The 20,311-nt window shown below is 43.2% G+C and overlaps 1 protein-coding gene across 6 annotated transcripts in view; it reads right to left on the bottom strand.

Annotated features, from left to right (window-relative positions):
- Positions 1-20,311, bottom strand: part of SH3PXD2A (SH3 and PX domains 2A) — a 340,171-nt gene that overhangs the window by 30,295 nt on the left and 289,565 nt on the right. For 5 of the 6 annotated variants that reach the window (XM_067537043.1, XM_067537044.1, XM_067537042.1 and 2 more), the window contains 2 exons: positions 11,462-11,575; positions 5,025-5,108 (listed from right to left, as the gene is read on the bottom strand). In XM_067537043.1, the coding sequence (XP_067393144.1) occupies positions 5,025-5,108; positions 11,462-11,575 (198 nt within the window). The remainder of the gene's footprint in view (positions 1-5,024; positions 5,109-11,461; positions 11,576-20,311) is intronic. The other variant, XM_067537045.1, reaches the window with a different exon arrangement.

The following is a 20,311-nucleotide window of genomic DNA, read 5'->3' as shown; positions in this document are numbered from 1 at the left end:
GACTCATTTAGTGGCTCAAAGCATCCTTATACAAGGGGTCAGAGACAGACTACCTGAAAACTGGAAAGGATCAACCAGGCTCTTAAAGGCAATTCAGGGAATAGGTCATGTGCAAAGCTTTTCTTCGGTTCTCTCAGACTCTCTTATTTAAATGACTTTAAAATTGCAGACCACCATATAAAACATTAGTGAATCAATCCTCACAGCCTGCTTGAAGTAGGGAAGTCCTTTAACAAAATCTACGGACACCTGGGGGTTTCCCCAGTGAGTAGGTACACACTACTATATGAATAAATGGAGAACCTCGGTTATCTTCTCAATATACGGCCTATATTACACAGGAGAGTAGTTCCGATTCCACATGGGAAGGGAAAGTAGTGAAAAAACACGTTAGCCAGTTCCTCAAAGTATTATCCCCCTTTAACAGATTTAGAACAAGAGTGGTTAATGGACTTCAAAGACCACAGCCAGAGTCAGAGAGACCCAGGATCAAAGTCCAAGCCCCGAGCTCATTTCAATAGACAACACTGCCCCTTCCCCCCCCTCAGTTTCTTGCTTTTTCCACCAGACCCCTCAGTTCCTCCCTTCTCCAAAGAGCCTGCGGATCTGGTGTCTCCAAAACGTAAACTCTTTTACTGAAAAGCTTATTATTCCTTGTCAAATACAGCTATTCTTGAACGGTGGCCTGTAGGATCAAGAGCAAAGCAGAGTAGGACTCAGAAGGGACAGGTGTCGGAGAAGATCTCGTCCATAGAAGTAACCAAATCAAAGACATTTGAGAACCACTTAGTTAATTAACACCCCCAAATTTAAATGCATGCAGGCGTGCACATGCACTATGGGCGCACAGTAGAAGTGTCCACTCAACTGCAAAATTAAACCACAGGAAAACAGCAGGTGCAACTTTGCCTCTACAAATCAGGTTCATTCTGGGGAGGTTTAGCCGCATACGGTGTGGAGAAGTTCTGTCACAAAATACGTTAGATTCTGGGTTACACTCTGGTTCACTGAAAATTCAGTGCACAAAGCGGATCAGGCAATAACTAACCCACCGTCAAGCGTGAGACATAAGATATGACTCAGACTATGATTTTCACAGTCAACGCACATTGAACGGCCATTACGGAAACTGCTTCCTGTGATGTCACCCTGCAAACAGTTCCTAATCTACATAAGCAAGTATTCTGCTCTGGCCTCAGGAAGAGCATGCCCTCTGGTAGGAGACAGGGATGACCATGTACCATTTGCAAACGGATTGTCTGACTTAAAAGGACAATCCTGTGGAAGACTATGCAAGACGTGTTTCTCCTCACATCCCCATATTTTTTATATTCACCTTCTCTAGTTTTATTTATTTATTTTTTGAAGCTTTCTAGCTGTTGATTGTGAAAGTTACACTTCAAAACATAAGCTCTGCAGCTGTGCGAGCAGCAAAACCTAACAGATTACATTGAGCTTGGATACATTGCACAGGATTTCCAGCAGCTGTTTTAGAAGGAAGGGGCCAGCAACCCTCTCTGTAAAAGCAGACTGCAGATGTCTTAGGCTTCGTGAAATGGGTGCTACCAAAATTTTTAAGTCATTTACTGTCTTTGGTCTTCTTTATTCATGGACCAGTAACTTCGTTACCAGTCCTCTGGGATATTAAACTTCCTCAACTTGCTTCAAAAAAGGCATAAGAAACTAGTCATATTTCCCACAGGGTATTTCCCTTCCTACTGGAGGGTCCTTGGCAAGAAAGCTAGATCCTTCTTTCTTAAGGAGTTCATCTCTTCCTGCTGACTATTTCTATATACAGAAGCATTTATAACTGCTCTTATCCCACACATCAGACAATTATTTATATCGTAGTGGCAGCCACAATGTGCTAGGTACTCGCCACACATACAAGACTCTGCTCTGAATGGCAGAAGCCCTAATCTCTTGAATTAAAGGGGAGTCAGTTAGCTATTTGCAATAGAGAGCTTATGACACAAGCCTAAGTAGTTCTGATCCCATACAGCAGAGGCCAGAAGAACATATACAAAACAACCTAGTTAATGATGTTTGTAGGGAACAATCCTGAACTGATTGCAAGAAGTTACAGAAAAATATGGAATTTTTGAGTTAATTCTAGTGTGAACTTGCTTCCAAAGAGGTACCAAGAAAAAAAATATATAAAATGTCAATGTAAGCGTCTGCTAACCAAACCGTTGTGAGGCCATACAAAAGCAACAGGTGGATACTGTGGTGTAGAACTGATGTGACCTGCTGACTTTCAGATCAAACAGCTGAAGGAGAAGGTACATTAGCTATGTCAAAAGTACTAGCAGAGCTTCTTACAAGCCTTTTCTAGACCCCCACCCAGAGGAGGGCAGAAGCCATTGCAATACCTTCTTCAAAATCATTTTTGCCTTCTGAATCTAAACAGCTATGGCCAAGGTTTAAAAAAAAAAAAAAAAAAAAAAAAAAAAAAAAAAAAAAAAAAAGGCTACTAGGGATTTCGGGGTGGACACATTTCTGACCCATCCAATGGGGCCTCGTTTTCAGAGTGCGAAGTTCCCAGCCTCTGAAAGTCAAACCTGTTTTCAGGTGTCTCAAGTTCGACACTCAAGCTGGGGCATCCAAAAGTCACTAGCCACCTTTGAAAAATTTTGGCCTTTAGATACAGACTCCAAATCAAATCCAAATTCTGGTTTCTAAATTATGGAATTACAGGCTGGGCTGGTAGAACCGCCTATTTTTAAGGTTGCCCAATACGTCCCCTTACAGCAGTTTGGTTTCAGTTGCTTATAACTTTTCAGCCCAAATGGTTAATATTTGGTCATTTTCCATGGCAGTGCATCTCAGATTGATTATTAATCATCATCATTTTTTTTAAATGTCAGCAAAAATGGCCCAGCTGTTTCCCAGAACAAGGCTAGAGAAAAATACATTGTTTTGACGAACTTTAAAAATTCTGGTGACCCTTTCTTCAAATTGAAGAGATCTAGCTCCAGCGTCTCGATGCTTTGGCCAGGGGTAGGGAATCGAAGAGGAGGGTGGCCTTTGGGTCATGTGTGTGTCTTTAGCGGTCTCTGTGAAAATGCACCCGAAGTTAAAAGCCTTTGAAAAACTGCAGTTCGCACGTGCTCTGCAGGGGACATGGGTTCCAGGGAATTTAGCTGGGAAAGTACATCTGCACTGAGCATGCACCAGCCCTGGGCTGAGCTCGATTTTCCCTGCAATTGCAGCTCTAGGCTGCTGCAGGCTGTGCTGGGTCCACATCTGGGCACCTCAACTCAAAGCAGAGACTGTCTCCCTTGTGTTATCAACGAGGAAGCTGCCTGATTCAAATGCAGAGGGAACAAGAGCTAGACATGGGGAGGAGGCAGGGAGAGTAGCCTGGGACTGGAGAGCAACAGGGAAATGGGGAGTTGGCGGAGAAACTGGGATTGGGAGATGGGGGTGAGGATGAGACTGACATTGGCTTGGTAAGGAGCCTAGGACTGGGACAAGGTGACTTGAGTGGGGAAGAGACAGGACAGGGCAGAAGGGATGGGGAAGAAAAAGGGTCAAGCCTAGTCAGAATGGCCCCCATTTCATGTATGCATTATGTGAGCATATAATTAAAGACTATCAGAATGCATATGCACACGAGGCCACATTAGTGTTGCAAATGGTTACCTTAATTGTGCTAATGCTTAGTGCTTGACTTTACCGACTTCATGGTGTGCTGTGCACGCAATAGGATATATAGGAAAAGAAATTTATCTTCATTCGTCCTGAAAACACAGTATTTGGAAATTGCTGTTCTTCAGGGGAATTCAATTTTCTTGGTCAGAAAGAGTCTAGAATTATCTAAGAAGGGCTATTGTACATTCAAATTGAAAAAACCTTCCCCTTCACTGTAGCATAGAAATAAGTGTTTTCGTTTTGGTGTCTTCATGTCTAGTACATTCACTTATATTCTTCAGAGGCTTTTCAGTGCCTCAGGGACCCCTTTGTTGGGCAAGGAACAAGATCTGGTCTTCTCATGGTAGCTTTGGCTCCTGGATGGTGGAGTTATGATAAAAAGACTAGGTCTTGTGTTGTTTGGGCCCCATCAGTGGTTTCCAGAAGTAAAAATAAAATACTCTGACAAGCCACACAGATTCTGTGACAGCTGGGGTTCCCTTCCCTGTATATAGGGGCATCCATGTTGCAGTTGAATCTAAATTCACAGCTTTATCTCCCCACAAACACACACACACACCCCAGCACCTTTAAGAGCATTCATTTATTTTTAAATAAGACAGGTTTACTTGCGCATAGATCTGGCTCCATTCCCTTGTCAAGGTCAGCTGAAGCTTAGATCTTCTCCAAGCAAAGAGCAGTAACAGAGGAAAGTCACTTTCATTCCCTCTCTCCCCCAAATGCACTGGGTTGACACCAAGAAGTTGCGGAGTCAGGACTTAGTTCAGTCCCTGGTAGAGAAACACCAGAAGGCAGGTAGTCCTCAAGGCATTACTGGCCTGCCAGGAAACATCAGAAGTCTTGCCAGAAAGCTATACATTCCCTAAAGAGCTCAATATTTTGGATGAAGTTTGAAGAAGCATCCAGGTGCTCATCCAAACCCAATCTCTGAGGCTTGCGCCGTTCCTACATCACTGTTTCCTGATATTTCTTCATTTTTCTGATAAGTAACAGTAAAAGTAACCCTTGTTTATTTGTTTAAAGTTAAGAAACAGAGCAGAGATGTGCCCAAAGCAAACACCAGGTCTGATTGCTCCCAAATTGGGTGGTGATTCAGTCTCCAGGGCCAGGTTTTGCTGTTGGCTCTCCTCTGAGTGGGCCGAACCAAACTCTGGCTCCATATACCTTCAGTCAACACTTTGTGATGTTTGAAATCCACATCTGAATTTTGCAACTCGGGCCCACATCTATTACTGAGTAAACCAGATTGGATGAACCAATGAAATACCAAATCACTCTCGGCTGGCATGCCACAGGGCATGAAATTTGGAGCACAGCAGCAGCTCGGCTTTTGTGCTCTTAAGGCGGCTACACCACAGGAAGCTATTCACCTCGACTCTGCTGCCTGTTGACTATCCCGCCCAGCGTCCATCGCCGGTCCAGGCGCCTCAGGTGAGCCTTGCGTCGCTTAGAAACTAGTTTGGAACATGGATGGAAACATAAAAAAAAAAAAGAAAAGAAAAATGATGGAGGGGTGGGGAATAAAAACAACATGATAATTATGAGAACTGGTCTTGTTAGCAAGAATTGATTAGGTGGAATGCAAAACCCTGGGTTTTAGTGTATACAGTACAGGAAACAAGTTAGCTTCTTGAGGCCCAGGAACAAACCGTAACACAACTGTCATTGCATTTAGCAGTAGTCTTTGCTATTGGCTTTTTAAAACAAATTAAATAGAGATTATTTTTTACAGCATGGATTAGAAAAACTGGCAGCCAGGACTTTGAAGAGCTATTGTTGTCTCCTCTATTCAGAGAGAAGATCTTTGGGGCCAGTGCTGTCTTATGGTGTATAATGTCCAGGACAATGGGGCCCGGACCTCGGCTGGGGCTGTGATATTACTACTAAGTGCAATGCTGTGTGTATTATTTTAAAATAAGTATTAATCTGTAGAAAGCTACTAATGTCTATTCTGCTCATCACTATAGTACCTGGGTACTAACATGCTCTCACTAGCACATGGAGTTTAAAAAAAAAAAAAAAAAAAAAAAAAATGCATTTTCCACTACAATTAGATTTTTTTTTTTAAATATATATTCTATCCACGCAAAGTGTGTTAAAAATCAGGACACTTTCCTAAATATGGATTGAAAACGGACATTGTTAAATTTCAAACAAATGAAAATATCTGAACCTCCCCACAATATGGGGAAGTTCATGGCTCCAGATCCGAAGGCCATGGCCCAGGCCCAATTATTTTTAAAGCCTTCGTTTCCTACCATTGAAATAGTAATCTTGAACTATCTTAAATGTAAACGGTTCCGGAAGTTAACACGAGAGAGCTGAGCATTCAATTCACACTCAGTAACAAACAAGAGTTTATGCTTTAAAATTATAACAGAGGCAAGACATGTGTGAAAAGGATCTTGTTTAAGTTGCTGTGCAGAAAGGACACGACTTGACGGAGATGGCAGAACACACAGTTTACCAGGTCACATACATGGGACACTCCTTCCGGTCACTCTCTTGCTGAGAGTTTGAGATAGTAACCATTGAACTGGAAAAGCAAGACAAAGGCATAAACTTTGTCTTTTACAATAAAGGCTTCCAAACTAGTTTGGCATCCGCTATAAAGGGCATTCGCTGCCACCACAAAGAAGCTACTGTATGCGAGATATATTCAGGGACGTGCGCAGGGATTTAAATGGGACTACTTCTGGAGGGCACTTGAAACGCCAGCTCCCCACCCAGTGTCCCCTAGCCCCCACTGCCTTCCCCACCCATCAGGCCACTGCTACCTTCTCAGGCTCCCCACCCATTCCCCCAGGGTCCCACTACCCACCCCCCCATTGTCCCCAAGCTCCCTTCTGCACACCCCAGGCGGGCTCCAAACACCTACTGGAGGCTGTGGGTGAGGAAGGGACAGGACTCCGCAGGCTTCCTCATGCCCCCTCTGGCAGAGCTGTGCGGCCAGCCTGGCTTCCCTGCTCCGGGTGCCATATAGTGGGACTCAGCTGGAGCACTAGCTGCAGTATCTTCCCCAGGCACGTCCCTTCAGCCATGCTTAGCCCGACTCTCACCCTGGCAGAAGGGTGGGGGGAGGAGGAGAGGAGGACAGGCTCGGGGAGGGAATCCCAGGGCAGGGAGCTGGGGGCAGTGGCAGAGATGATTATTGGGGGGCCCGTGCCCCTGCTCCCCCCCCCCCCTTTGCAAACCCCTGAGTATAGTCTATATTCCTTCTTCCACACATTATGCCTCCAACAGCTAGTGCAGAGCGCAAACCACAAACGGGATGATTTACACGTGCTGGGGAAAATTTTCAAAAGCTGCTTTAGGAGCCGCAGGGAGACTGAATTTCAATGGGACTTCTGCATGATTGATATTTTTACCAAATATCCAGTAATGCCTACATCCCGCCGGTCTGGGGACGTCCTGTGTCAGTGACTAAAGCCAAGAGCACGGTTTTCCATGGCCATGCGGGCAGAGGTGATCAAAATGGAGAGAATGACAGAAAACACAGAGAAGTGTGATTTACTCGTGGAAAGGGCAGAGAGGTATTAAAAAGCAATAAATAATTAGTAACCTAAGTTTTCAAACAAGCACCTTAGTGCTTTCTCCCGTGCTGCCCCTCACACTGGGGAGAAGCTCCTTGTAAGTGACCTCCTACCTAACTTGTTAGCTTCCTTCAGATTCCTGCTTAACACTCTCCTTTCCCAGGATAACAAAACTTTAGTTAGTCTGCTGAGTTCACAGCCTATCATGCTGACCATATTACCTCATTGTTTCCTTGTACTCTCCATTTTGTCTGTATCCATCTGTTGTCTCTTGTCTTAAATTATAAGCTTGTTGGGACACAGACTCTTTTTGTTCTAGCAGAATGTCTAGAGTTCCTAGGTGCTACGGCAATACTAATAAATTACTAATAAATATCACCCTGAAAAGAACCATCCTGAGAGACTGTGAGCTTATACCACCACCATTGGCTTCTGTGGGAGTTTGAGTGTGCTCAGGAAAGAAGTCCAGGAAGTCCAGGCCATTGCAGATTCTTGGAATCCTTAGTTCTGAGATTTTGGAAGAGGTAGTTATCCTCTGAGTAATCACAGAGGTTTTTCCCCTCTATCAGAAGCCAAGTTACTTTCAGCTGGAATCAAAGGGTGTTCTAAACCAGAGGGTTTTACATGAGGAGGAAGGGAGGGACTCAACGGTCTGAAGAAAAGGAACTTTTAAAAAGTTTGTGATCTATAAACTGCAACTCAAAGTTTTGGCCAAAAAACTAAGTAATTATGTTACAGAAAAAGGCTTACTTTAACTGTCTTGGGCTTCTGAACTAGGGATTTACAACACAGATCCTAGACAGAAGGCTAGCTGTCTTCGCGTCTTGCTCTTGTCATTTTTCCCCACCAGTTTAGTTTGGTAAGATTTTGCAACCTAACATTTCCTTGCATAAGAATTCCATTTTGCTGTAATTAGGCCAAAGGACGGAAGTAACTGGAGTACTGCAGGAGGTGAAGCGGAGGTTGGATTATTGTCAAGATAGTTCAGAATTAAAAACTAAAAATCAAAAGTAAACAGAGTAGGGCCGTGTTAGAAAGCACCTAATCAGAAAGAGAAACATGAGGAAGAGATAACTGTAAAGGTTTGGGGAAAGAACACAAGTTACAGATTTCATTTATCCAGATACAGACTTGAGGGATTTGCTCAAACACACCACTAGAGAAAGGAATAAATCAAGCAACAGCTCTGCAGACATGCCGCTGAACACAAGAAACTTCATACTATTCCATCTAATCCAGCATCCTCGTCAGCAACAGCTGTCCATAGCAAATGCCACATGGAACGGTATAAAATCTCCCAAAAAAAAGGAGGTCTCTTTTTATATCCCGGACCTTGAAGATTTGTAACAGAAGTGGGTTCAAACAAAAGTACTAGCTCTGAACAGCCTGAGTTCTGATGAAGTTTGGTTCCAGTACTGGATTTTGTTTGTTTTGCAATAGCTAAGGCAACTGCTGATGTTACTCATTGATTTAAGCATCTAATTAAATATTTAAAAGATAAAATCGTCCTAAGATATTTGTTTCAATAAAACCTGTGGAACTTACAGCCACAGGATATATCGTCTGTTACATAAACATATTTCCTTTGATTTCTTTTTAAATGTTTTTCTTAAATTTCAGGAAAGACACCGTTTGGTGGTCTGAGAACCAGAAACTCATTTGCGATAATCCCAGTTGTAACACTGGGTCTCTGTTGGCTCAGAGAAGCCCCTTAGCCTCTCTATATTTCAGCTCTCATCTTTACAACAGGGATAACAGACTCACCTGCTTCGCAGGGCTATCCTGAAAATTTGAGAGAAAGTGAAATAAAGCAAACCGAAAACAGTCAATGCTCTGTGAAGAGCAAGCATCGTTACTAGTAACGTTTCATTCAGTGTCTTGTTGTTAGAAACAAGACTCCACTACACCAGGTCAGACCAAAAAAAGGTACATCTACTTTACTATCCTGTCTCCAACAGTAGCTGGTATTAAATGATTCAGAAAAAGCTGCAAGACATTTTACAGCAGACTATTATGAAAAAAGCTGCCTACAGGAAGAGTTTCTTCCCAACCAATCAGCTGGTGGCTGGTCCGGAAGCATGAGGGTTTATATCCCCTAAATATTTTTACCCTGTATAATGAGAACATTCAGTCACATTATACCCAATTAAGTGACCAGTACTTTTTTGAATCTTACTAAACTCTTGATCTCTATGACATCTTGTGGTAGTAGATTCTACAGATTAACTAAGCATTAAATATTTTTGTCATATCTAAATGTGTTGCTTCTCAATTTCATTGGCTGTCCCCTTATTTGCGGATCATGAGAAAGAAAAAGCAGAAACTTCTGTTTAACCTCTTCCCTACCATTCATTACTTGATAAACCCCTTACCATATTCCCTCTTATTTGTCTCTTAACTAAAAGCATGTGAATCTTTTTACTCGCTCTCTTCATATGGAACTCTTGCTATGCTTCTAATAATCATCATCATCATGAAACCATTCTATTATGGAGGAAGGTACAGAATAGTCTTGATACATAAGAAATTGGAGGAAAAATGAACAGAAAAAGCCTTTGATTCTGCGGTTAATGACCTAAAAGGAAATTATTGAAAAAATGTAGAGAAAAAGGAGAAGGGTGCACATCAAAGCAACAGCAGAGATAACGTAATATTATTTGTCATGGGAACTGAAGTGACTCCGAAAAGGCAAAGAATAAAAGTCTCGAATTTCAGCAGATCCAATTCTGGAAGAAGGCAGAGTGTGTTGAGCATAATTGATGAGAGCAATACAATGAAGTGAGAGGGCAGAAAGGGGAAATATAGGAACTGTTCAAAGAAAGGTCTGTGCCTCAGGGTTATGTGCGCCATCTGGCAACAACTCTGTGAAAAGTAATTTAAGCAGGGTAATATGGATGAACACGGACATGTAGAAATTAATCAAGGGTATGAAAGGTTGAAAGCAACTATGAGGTCTGAGACATCCAGTGGGGCCTAGGAGGCAAGTAAATGGGGAGAAATGTTCAGAACAAAAGACGTGAGATGTCTGAATACAATTACAGTGAAAGCAGCAAGCTCTTGGTTTTTTTTAAAAGAACAAGCTAGTTTTATTCATTGTGCTGTGTCAGCTGAAGAGAACATCACACCAGTCTGGTTCATTGACTACCTGTCAACTTCTATATCCAATTCAAGGTCGTGGCCTTTGTCTACAAACCCTTAATGACCTGGGATATGGCCAGATTAGACCAGGGAAGCTTGTTACAGATCTGTGGAAGATTGGGATAAACCAGTGTAGACACCCTTGGGGCACAGTACAAGAATCTACTGCGTGTGTTCATTCCTAATAAATTGGCAGCCACCCAATACCATATTCAGCTAGGAGGCTCATAGAAAGAAAGGAGCTACACTTCTGTTTTGCTTGTTTGTGGACATTTACGTAAAGATCACGCAAGTATTAGTGACGGATTCTTTAGAATTGAGTAAATCATAATAAAAGAGTGTCCTTTGTACACAGTTACTGCATGAATATTCCATTAAAACGTGGTTCAATTTTCATAATGGAGTAGGAAGACACAGCTGAAATCGTACTATCCCATTTTAGAGCTTGATTTGAGTATTCCCAGCCAAAATACACATGTAAGCCGACTTCTTACCATGACAAGTGACACTTCAGGTTTAGTGGAGTGAGACAGTTCTAAAACACGATTTACCCTTCCACCCACAACCGCAAACAATGAAACCAAATTCAAACAGTAATCAAAAAAATATAATGTAGATGTGCTGAACTTCTATAGAGAAAGAACATTTAACATAAAGTTGATCATTAGAATTCACTCCTCCTCCTCTATTGAGCATCTCTAATAAATATTAGAATTTGTTTGAGGAGAATATTCTCCTCAAACAAAGACACTCTCAGTTTCCTGACAGAAAATTACTTCATTGTACAAATTTTCTCCCACAATGGCAGAATGTGAATATCCAAAATACGCAAGGACGCATGCTGCTCAGACTGTGAAGCCCTTGAGTGTCATTAACAAGTGGCACTCTTTGCTTTTGAATCCCCTTTTCCACTCAGCTAGGCCAACAGGAAGAAATTCAGGCCTGGTACTCAAGTCTGATCTCTTCCATGACATTGCATTTTGCTGTTACCAGACAGTAGAAGTGATCAGTGCACTGGCTTAAGAATCATACTCAGGCAGTCACTGCTCTTTGGTAACTTGTTTTCAGAAAAGGTCTGATTTCTGAAATCAAGATGACTAATTTAAAGCCTCCCCTAGATACTAAAGAATTCATACCTTCCCCAGCTTTGGATGTGTTAATTTCTGAATCGTCTCTAGTTCCATTTTGGGATTCCAGGTACGTGGCAGGGACCCAGCCCTGCTCCTCTGCTGTGCTCACAAACCACCAACCTGTAAGAGAGACGGAGAGAAGTCATCAACAGTGGAAGGGAAAACCTCCCTCCTCAACAACTCTGCTGCGATCCTGTTGAGCATCAAACAAAAACAGTCACGGCTCTGCCAGTCAGTGATCTTGCGCAGAGTTAAGTTATCCTCAGCTGTTTGGACGCAGACACCAGTAATGTTGCATTTCGACTGTACCATCTATCAGAAGTTCTCGGAGCTGTCCAGAGGTGCCTATAATTGCCCCCCATGCAAAGACCACATGGGAGTCAGTAGCAAAGCTCAGATCAGAATTTAGTTCTGCCACCACCACACTCCCTGTTCCAATAACTAGAATCCAGTTAGCAGACTCCTTGATCCAACCACTTAAAACAAGTCTTAGGGTGACACCACCTCAATCGAGACATTTTGAGGAGAAAAGAGCAGGGGCCACACAAAACACTAGCACCTAAAAGGCAAAACAAACAAAATCAAGAAAAAAAAGGAGCTGTGTTGCTTGAAAGCTTCTCTCTTTCAGCAATAGAAGTTGGTTCAATAAAAGATATTACCTCACCCATCTCGTCTCAAATCAAAGGCAATAGTTTACAGAGGCTTTGGTGCAGGGATTAAGGAAGTCACTTCAAAAGGGGATACAAAATAATTGGTAACATTTCTAGAGCACCTCTCACACCTTGGGATCTCAAAACACTTTAGAAACACGGATTGAATTCAACACCCTGGGAGGTATTGTAGAGTAATTTGTGTTATGGAGATGGGGAAATGGAAGCACAGACTGGTTAAATACATTTATGCAGGTCATGCAGTGATTCAGTGATGAGTTCAGTACATAAAGCCTCAACTCCATCCTCCTCCCAACCTCTTTAAGACCCTCTTCTACCAGGAGGTCTACAGAAAACTGCCAATTAATAATGGCTAGTTAGAGAGCCACTGTGGATTGGAGACATCCATTTATTTATATCATAATGAACACACACATATGCAAGTCTCTGAACTACACACAGATGAACTAGATACCTATTATTCTTGTCCACCCTCCCCATTGCCTCTTGTTTTGTTACACCTATCTGCTGTGTCTTTAATTAGACTCAGATCTTTTGGGCAGTGACTATTTTCATAAATGTTTTTACAACGCCTAGGGAAGTAGGACTCCGATCAAGTAAAGCCTCTAAGTGCTACCCTAAACACAAACCATCAGTAAGTGTTAGGGTCAGATACCATAGTTCTGATGTAATCACCAGACAATGCTACCACCCAAACAAATGCTGCTATATTAAGAAGAAATGGGACTAACATAGATATGCCATTCTACAGCAGTTTGTGGTATTAGAATGACTGTCAGATCAAAGTATTATTTCCGATAGATATACTAGTTCTACAGCACCCAAAGAGGTCTGACGGAAAACACACAGCTACCTGCTGTCTGACTCTCTCTCAACACTTTACAGACCTTGATGAATTATTTGCATTACAGTAGCTATTAAAACTCCCACCAATATTGATGCCCTATTGTGCTGGGTGCAGAACACAGTAAAGGATCCCTGTCTGGCAGAGTTTACAATCGAAACAGTGGTGGGGACCACAGGTGAAATGCTTACAGGTGAAATTCCCGGAGTGCCCAGCCCATCCAGTGAGGGGCTTCAGCAACAGGGCTAGCTTATTAAGGAAAAGGGCCTGCAGAGTTTACGGCCACAAGCCAACTAATGTGTAACTTCAATTTTCTCTTTTAATTAAAATAGTGCTTGAATGTGGGTGTTAAAATCCCCCAGGACTGGTTCCAGGTTCAGCTGTAATGGAAGCTTTTACCAGAAGGATATACAGATATTAAACCTTTCTATTCTAGAGGATTGAATATACAATACACCCCAGGAAACAATATCCACTGGCTAGCCATTCCACAGCTGCTATGTAACACCACACAGACCTCAGACATGGATTTCCATTTTCTGGCCCTAGAGAGATTTGGAAACTTTGCTTCATAACGTTCATGGTCAGAGTTTAAATTTAGTTCTCCCTTCCCAGCAGGAGGTAGATTTTCCCTGACTTGATGCTCACCCATGGCAGTGGATATAGAGAAGATACCAGAGCCGAGTAATTTCAAAAGCAGATCTTTGTTGATAGATTTTTTTTTTTAAACAAAGCCCAAAACAGTAGTATATTAACATGGATAGCATATGAAATTTAACATACATTTATAGTGAAAGCACACAGTTAATATGCCAGAAGCATTCAATCAGCTGCTTCTAATTAGTCTGGAATAGTTTATATAAACCCTTTCTCCAAAGCAGATTAAAACATAATTGTGCAGAGGACTAGATTATTCTGTGTAGCTCCAACGTGGCCAAGTTAATTATATCCGAAAGTCTTAACTTTTAAGGCTGTGCTCTGTCAACCTTCACACTAATTTAACGAAAGGGTATTTTGTCTTACATTTCTTAAAGCCCTGGTTCTTTCTCCTCCCCCCAATTTGGCTTGGGTTGTTTCCAGGTTCCATTACCTCCAAGTGCAGCTTGTAAATTCCTTGAGTTAGACTGGCGCTGTAGTTCGCGCCCCCCAGAAGAGCTTTCCGATAAGATGTCATGAAGCACCTGAACTGCTAACCATCACCCACAATCCCCGAAAGGCCTCTGCGAAAAACCTGAAAAAAAGATTCTGCTAAACCTGTACAAAACTGCGCCTCCCCTCCACCGACACTACAGATTCTTTTTTCTTCAAAGATGGTTTGATTTTTAAGTCTCAAATGGATATTTACATTTAAAAGTAGGAAGGCAACCCCATCATATTATCTTGTTGATAAATTTATATCATTCATTGGCTGTCCAACATCTTGACAGATGAAAGGAGACACGATGCAATCAGTCAGTCCATCCATCGGGGTGCTTCGCAATGATATAGGAAAAGAGCCCGATGCACGAGCAGCAAACCTTCCTACCGTGGCTACGAGTGGAGGTTGGAGCACACACTGCTTTATTAGCTTGCCTGCTGGCCTCAGCCCGGGCTCTCCAATGGCTGTTTGCAGTGACTGCACCAGCCTTAACCTGGCTTCTCCAAACTGAGCGATTGTGGGGCAGGATTTTCCCAATCGTCAGTGGGAAGGCTGAATTTCTTGAGCCCTTGATTGACCTTGTCACTATCGGAGCTTTGGCCTTCCTCTGCAATGCGGGTGATTCTTAAGTTCGTCACAGAGCACAGCCTTCAGCAGATGATCTTGAGGCATGAGCTTCACCTGTCCCAACCAATGACCTCTGCGAACATCCAGCATAGTCTGCATAGACTGTAGTCCGGTTCTCTGAAGGATCTCATTATTGGTGATCCATTGGTCCCAAGTAACTTCAAGGATTTTTCTAAGATGCGTAGGCAGAAACTGTTCCATCTCCACTCCTGCTTGCGGCACGTAACCCAGCTTTCACAACCACAAAGAAGGGTACTAAGGACACAAGCTTGATAGATGGACACCTTTGTGTTCAAGGTTAGCAACTTATTGTTCCAAAACACATGAGGTAAGTTTGCCAAAAGTGACATAAGCTTTACAGATTCTAGCATCAAAGTTCCTTATCAAGTGTAGTAAAGTCAAGCCAGATGGCCACAAAAGGGTATACCAGGGCCGGGGTGTGAGCCCAAGAATGCCAAAGGCCCTTTTTTCCTGAAAGCAGAGGCGAGATTGCTGCAGGGCAATTAGAGACACCTGGACCCAATGAAGGGCTACTCCAGGTGTACTTAAACCTTGCCTTCCCTAAAGGGAGAGGGGGGAGCAAAGCAGGAGGAAGCTGCCAGAAGGTTTGTGGCAGCTGGAGGAGAAGTTTCCCCCAGGCTAGGAGACAGGGCTTCTCTGCAGCCAGAGGAGCAGGGAAGGAGACAATCCTTGGCCCCAGCTGGCAGGAGGGAGCCACCCCAAGGTACCTCCCTGGGGAGACGGGGTAACTGGTGATTCCCTGGCCCACTACAAGGGGCAGAAGCGCGAGACCCACTAGAGTGAAGCCGGCTGTCTGCCACACAAGGTTAGGTGAGCTGGTGAGAACTGGGCCGAGATAGCAAAAAAGTGATCCATGTTATCCAGAGCTTCGTTATGGACAGATTTTAGGTGGAATGCTGATAGCTTGTGACATGACAACTATTTTCTTGATACTGGTTACCATGCCAAACTTGGTGCATGCGTCAGAGAACTTGTTTATCATCATGACCTACAGTTCATTGGGCAAATTAGAGATGAATCCAGCGTCATCTGTGAAAAGCAGATCTTGAACAATAAGCTGGATGACACGCTTCGTGCTCTGGAATGATGTTAAACAAGCTGCCTTCCATCCTCGATTCAGTTGCTATGCCAGATCAATCGTTTCCAAAGGCATATTTAAGAAGAATAGTGAAAAAGATGCCAAAGCTGGTTGGTGCTAAATCACCGCTTTGCTTCATACCAGTATCAATACTAAACTCGGATGAGGTTTCATTTTCATACTGGATGCTTGCTCTTATTCCCTTGTGGAACTCTTTGAAGGAAGACAGCACCTAGTGCGGACAGCCAATTTTCAACAGGATCTTCTTATAGACGTCATTCTTGCTAACCATGTCGAAGGCCTTTTGTAGGCCAACGAATGCTACATAAAGACACCTGTTCACGGCTTTTTCTCTTTCCACAACTGACGTCCCTCACATTGCACTTGTTGCGTGTCCAGCTCTGAACCCACACTGGCTCTCAGGGTAGATTCTCTCAGCAAGGACTGGAATCTTTTCAGCAGGACCTGTGCAAGCACCTTGCTGGCCACATTGAGCAAAGGGATCAGTCAGTAGTTTTTGCTGTCTACTCTGTCCTTTATTTTTATACAGAGTAATTATCTTTGCATCTTTCAGATCCTGGCGTATGTAACTGTCTTCCCAACAGGTGCAGAGAAGTGCATAGATGTCACCCTCAAGATTCCTCCCACCTGCCTTTAGAGCTCAGGAGGTATTTGGTTGTTGCCTGCTGCTTTCCCAGGCACCATCTTTTTGATGGCTTTTTCTACATCTTGAGGAGTTGGTGTTTGGTCCAGCTCCTGCATCATTGAAAGCTGGGGAATGGCAGCGAAGGCAGTATCACGGATAATGGCATCCTTTGAATAGAGTTATTTGTAATGCTTAGTCCATCACCCAAGTTGTTCTTGCCTGTCAGTCAATATGGTACCATCTTTCACTCTCAGGTTTGCAGTCTTTTTACAGGGTAGACCAAGTGCCTCTAATTCCATGATAGGTACCACAAAGGTCCCCTCTTTCAAAGCACTGCTGAATCTTTTTGCACAGGTTTAGGCAATACTTCTGGGCACATTTTTGGTGGCTTTTTGAACAGCAGCCTTGGCCTCTGGAAATTTGAGTTTGGAGAGTTGTTGAAGCAGAATTAGATGAGCTTGCTCTCTCTTTTCTGTAAGTGGGAGCAGCAGATATTCAGACACTGCAAACCAGGCAGGATGTTTTTTCTTCGTTGTTCTGAAGACAACCTTGGCAGTAGCCAGTGTCTTGTTCTTAAAATTTTCCCACAAGGTGTCAGAATCACAAGAATCAGGTTGGTCATTTTCAAAAACACGCTCAGGAGCATGTTGAAACTTTACACAAAAGTGTCTGAGACCTCCATGTTAATGACCACCACTTCTACGGATCGGGGAAATCTAACAATGAACCAAGGCTAGTTGGTATTGAATTTGCCATGAAGAAGTCTATCCTCAGTGCATGTACCCCTCTGGTACCGATCAATGAGAGGATCATACAGCTGATGTGAACGCAAAAAACTCTGACACCTTGACTCTTCTGTCCGTCTATGGACCAACTCTTGATTATTCCAAACAAGTAAAAGATGAGTTCTATTCTCATCTGGAAAAAATCATTAAGAATGTCCCCACAAAAAAAACAGACTTTGTTCTTGGTGAGTTCAGTGTCCGAGTGGATAAAGATTGGGAATACTGGGGACACATCACTGGTCAACACGGCACATGGGACAACGAAAATGGCCAGCATGTGCTTGAGCTTTCTGCTTCTTATGAGTGGATAGTCTCAAACACCTATTTTTCTGGTAGCAGCCTCAGCAAGGTCACATGGAGGCACCCTCGCTCAGGACACTAGCATCAGTTTGACCTCATCCTGACCTGTCACAGAAACATTCGCAATGTATTGCATGTTCAGTTGTGACACTGATCATGCTGAGAAGGGCCAAGCTCCAATTACATCTTTAAAAGATCTGATACGCACAGCCAAAAGACAAACTTCACCTCACTTTTATATCAAGCCCCATCTTAAAACCAGTTACATTTCTTGCCCCCATTACTCCTGTTGGGAGGCTGTTCCAAAATCTCTCTCCTCTGAGGTTTAGAAAACTTCTAATTTACAACTTAAGTTTACTTATGGCCATTTTATCCTTATTTGTTTTTGTGCAAACCCGGTCCTTCAACTTAAGTAGCTTTTCTCCCCCCAGACCTTCCCCAGTATTTAGAGAGAGAATCACATTCCCTCTCTGAGTTTGTTCTGCTAAACGAAACAAGCCAAGTCCTTTTATAGTCTCCTCTCATAGACCAGATCGTCATTTCTCTGATCACCCTAGTAGCTCTTCTTTGCCCCTGCCAGTCTGAATTCATCTTTCTTGACTAAGGGTGACTACAATGGTACACACTACACCAGAGGAAATCTCACCAGGGCCTTGTACAATGGTATTAATATTTCCCTAGCTCTACTGGAAATACCTCTGATACCTCCTAGGATCACATTTACCCTCCTGGCCCCAGTCACATCACATTGGTCATCCTGCAGTCGACCCATGTGTTTAACCTTCACCAATGCAACTTCAACACCGAAGTAGCTTGGGAAAGCCAAATGGAGTCCGCAGGAAGTCACAGAGACAGAAGATCCCTGGCTGATCTCCCATGAAGCTCATGGGCAATCCTAAACCACATCCGCGCAAGTCATGGTAGATGTGAATACCTGCTGCACAAATGAAAAATGAAAGACTGCAGTGTGTGACTGGGGTCACCCAGAACATGGAACATATAAACTCAATGCCCGATTCACAATATGAAGGAGGCATCACAGGGATACAAACACTGCCACGCCTGATGCAATTCTCTGCCTTAATCATCAAGTTATAGTCATTGCTCTACTCCTACATCCGCCATATAAAGAAGAATATAGGCACTATCTTTGCTATTCTTCAGTCATATGGAACCACCTTGGATTTGACAGATTTATTAAAAATCCTTGCTACCAGACTTGCAATTTCACATCAGTTTTCAGTATTCTTGACTTGAGCCCGTTAGGCTCAGAGTTTTGCTTCCCTCTTAGATGTGGTAGTTTTCGTTTCCATATGCTCATTCCCATTAGCCACCCTGTCTCTGCTCCCCATGTTCTACATCATCTTGGTGGAAAAGAGGCAATCTGAGCAACTGAAAAGTCTAACTCATGAGGAAGCCAGGGGCCACTTTGACAACTTGCACTTCAATTGCAGAGGCACTTCACTGATCGTAAACTGAGAGCCTGCATGAGGACGGCAAATCCAGGCTATAAGCCCTACATGTTGCACATTCCTCTCCAATGTAAGAGCTGAATGACACTTAACCAGAAGGCAGGCGAAGTGCAGACCAGTTTCACAATGCAATCCACAGATGGAGACAACAGGTTCTGGAGGGCAACATTCCATCTAGATAACAAAGCACTGGATGCTGGCGCTGTAGCTTCATAGGCCAGAGACCCCTATGAGAGAGATTAGGACAGCTGCCATTTGCTCCACTTCATGCAATTAGATGGGGTTTGCAGGCGATGGGCAAGTAGCCAACATGGCCCTCAACTGAGCAAAGTCTGGGCTACCGTGGTGCAAACGGATATTCTTCCCCCTAGCCTGCCCGCCACAGGAACTTTGCAAGGAGACTTGTTTTTTCTAAAGCACAATTAAATGATGCATTTATTTTGGTTTTTTCTTCCTCTGCAGGAGTTTCGCCTGACTTCACAATTCATTATTAAAACCATTCTACAGCAACATCTGCAGGGAATTATGCAAAGTTATCTCTGTGCACTGCCAAATCAGTACGAGGTTAGCTCTTGCTCTGACACCATCTGCAAAAATTACACAGTGCATTGTGACGCGGATTAACCCTTACAGGTTCATCCTAATCTCAGACACTAATCAGAATGTAATGCCAAAACTGGCATAACTAAAGTGTGATCCAGTACTACTATTTTTTTTTTTTTTATAAATATATTTTAATAGGAGTGTGTGTTCACAAAAGGGTGGTGGCTTGAATCCTGCATATATACACGAACCAACCACAGCAACATCAGCAATGCAAGCTTCCCCCACACACTGCTTTGACAGCATGCCTCAGTCCTGAGCTGGGACAACTTACTTCTGGGGGTAGATAGGCAATTTTGTCCCCATGTCTACTCAATCCTTTGGTCTATGCTGAGTCTACCTACTAGGGTGACAGTTTTTCCATCCTGGGTTCTCAAAGTGTTTCGGAAATGTTGATTACAGACTCAACACCTTTATCTATCCCACCAATTCCATTTTCCACATGAGGAAATAAAATGAATGATTTGCCCAAGCTGACTCAGCAAGTCAGGGTCGGCGCAGGGATTAGAACCCATAACCTCAGGTTCACTAGTCCGTGCTACCACTGAATCCCATGATGTTCAAAAGTTGTGCTGGTTAATAAGCAGTTTCCCAAGAATCAACACAACAGTTTACAAGCTTCTGATAACAGAGGGGGCATGGAGAAGGAACAAGCATGTCTCTCTCTTTTC

Source organism: Emydura macquarii, unplaced genomic scaffold, assembly GCF_026122565.2.
Source record: "Emydura macquarii macquarii isolate MOO-44397 ecotype Brisbane River unplaced genomic scaffold, CSIRO-AGI_Emac_v2 contig_3692, whole genome shotgun sequence".
Lineage (NCBI taxonomy): Eukaryota > Metazoa > Chordata > Testudines > Chelidae > Emydura > Emydura macquarii.
Note: the sequence above shows the minus strand (reverse complement) of the source record. Positions and strands in the feature narration are given on the sequence as shown.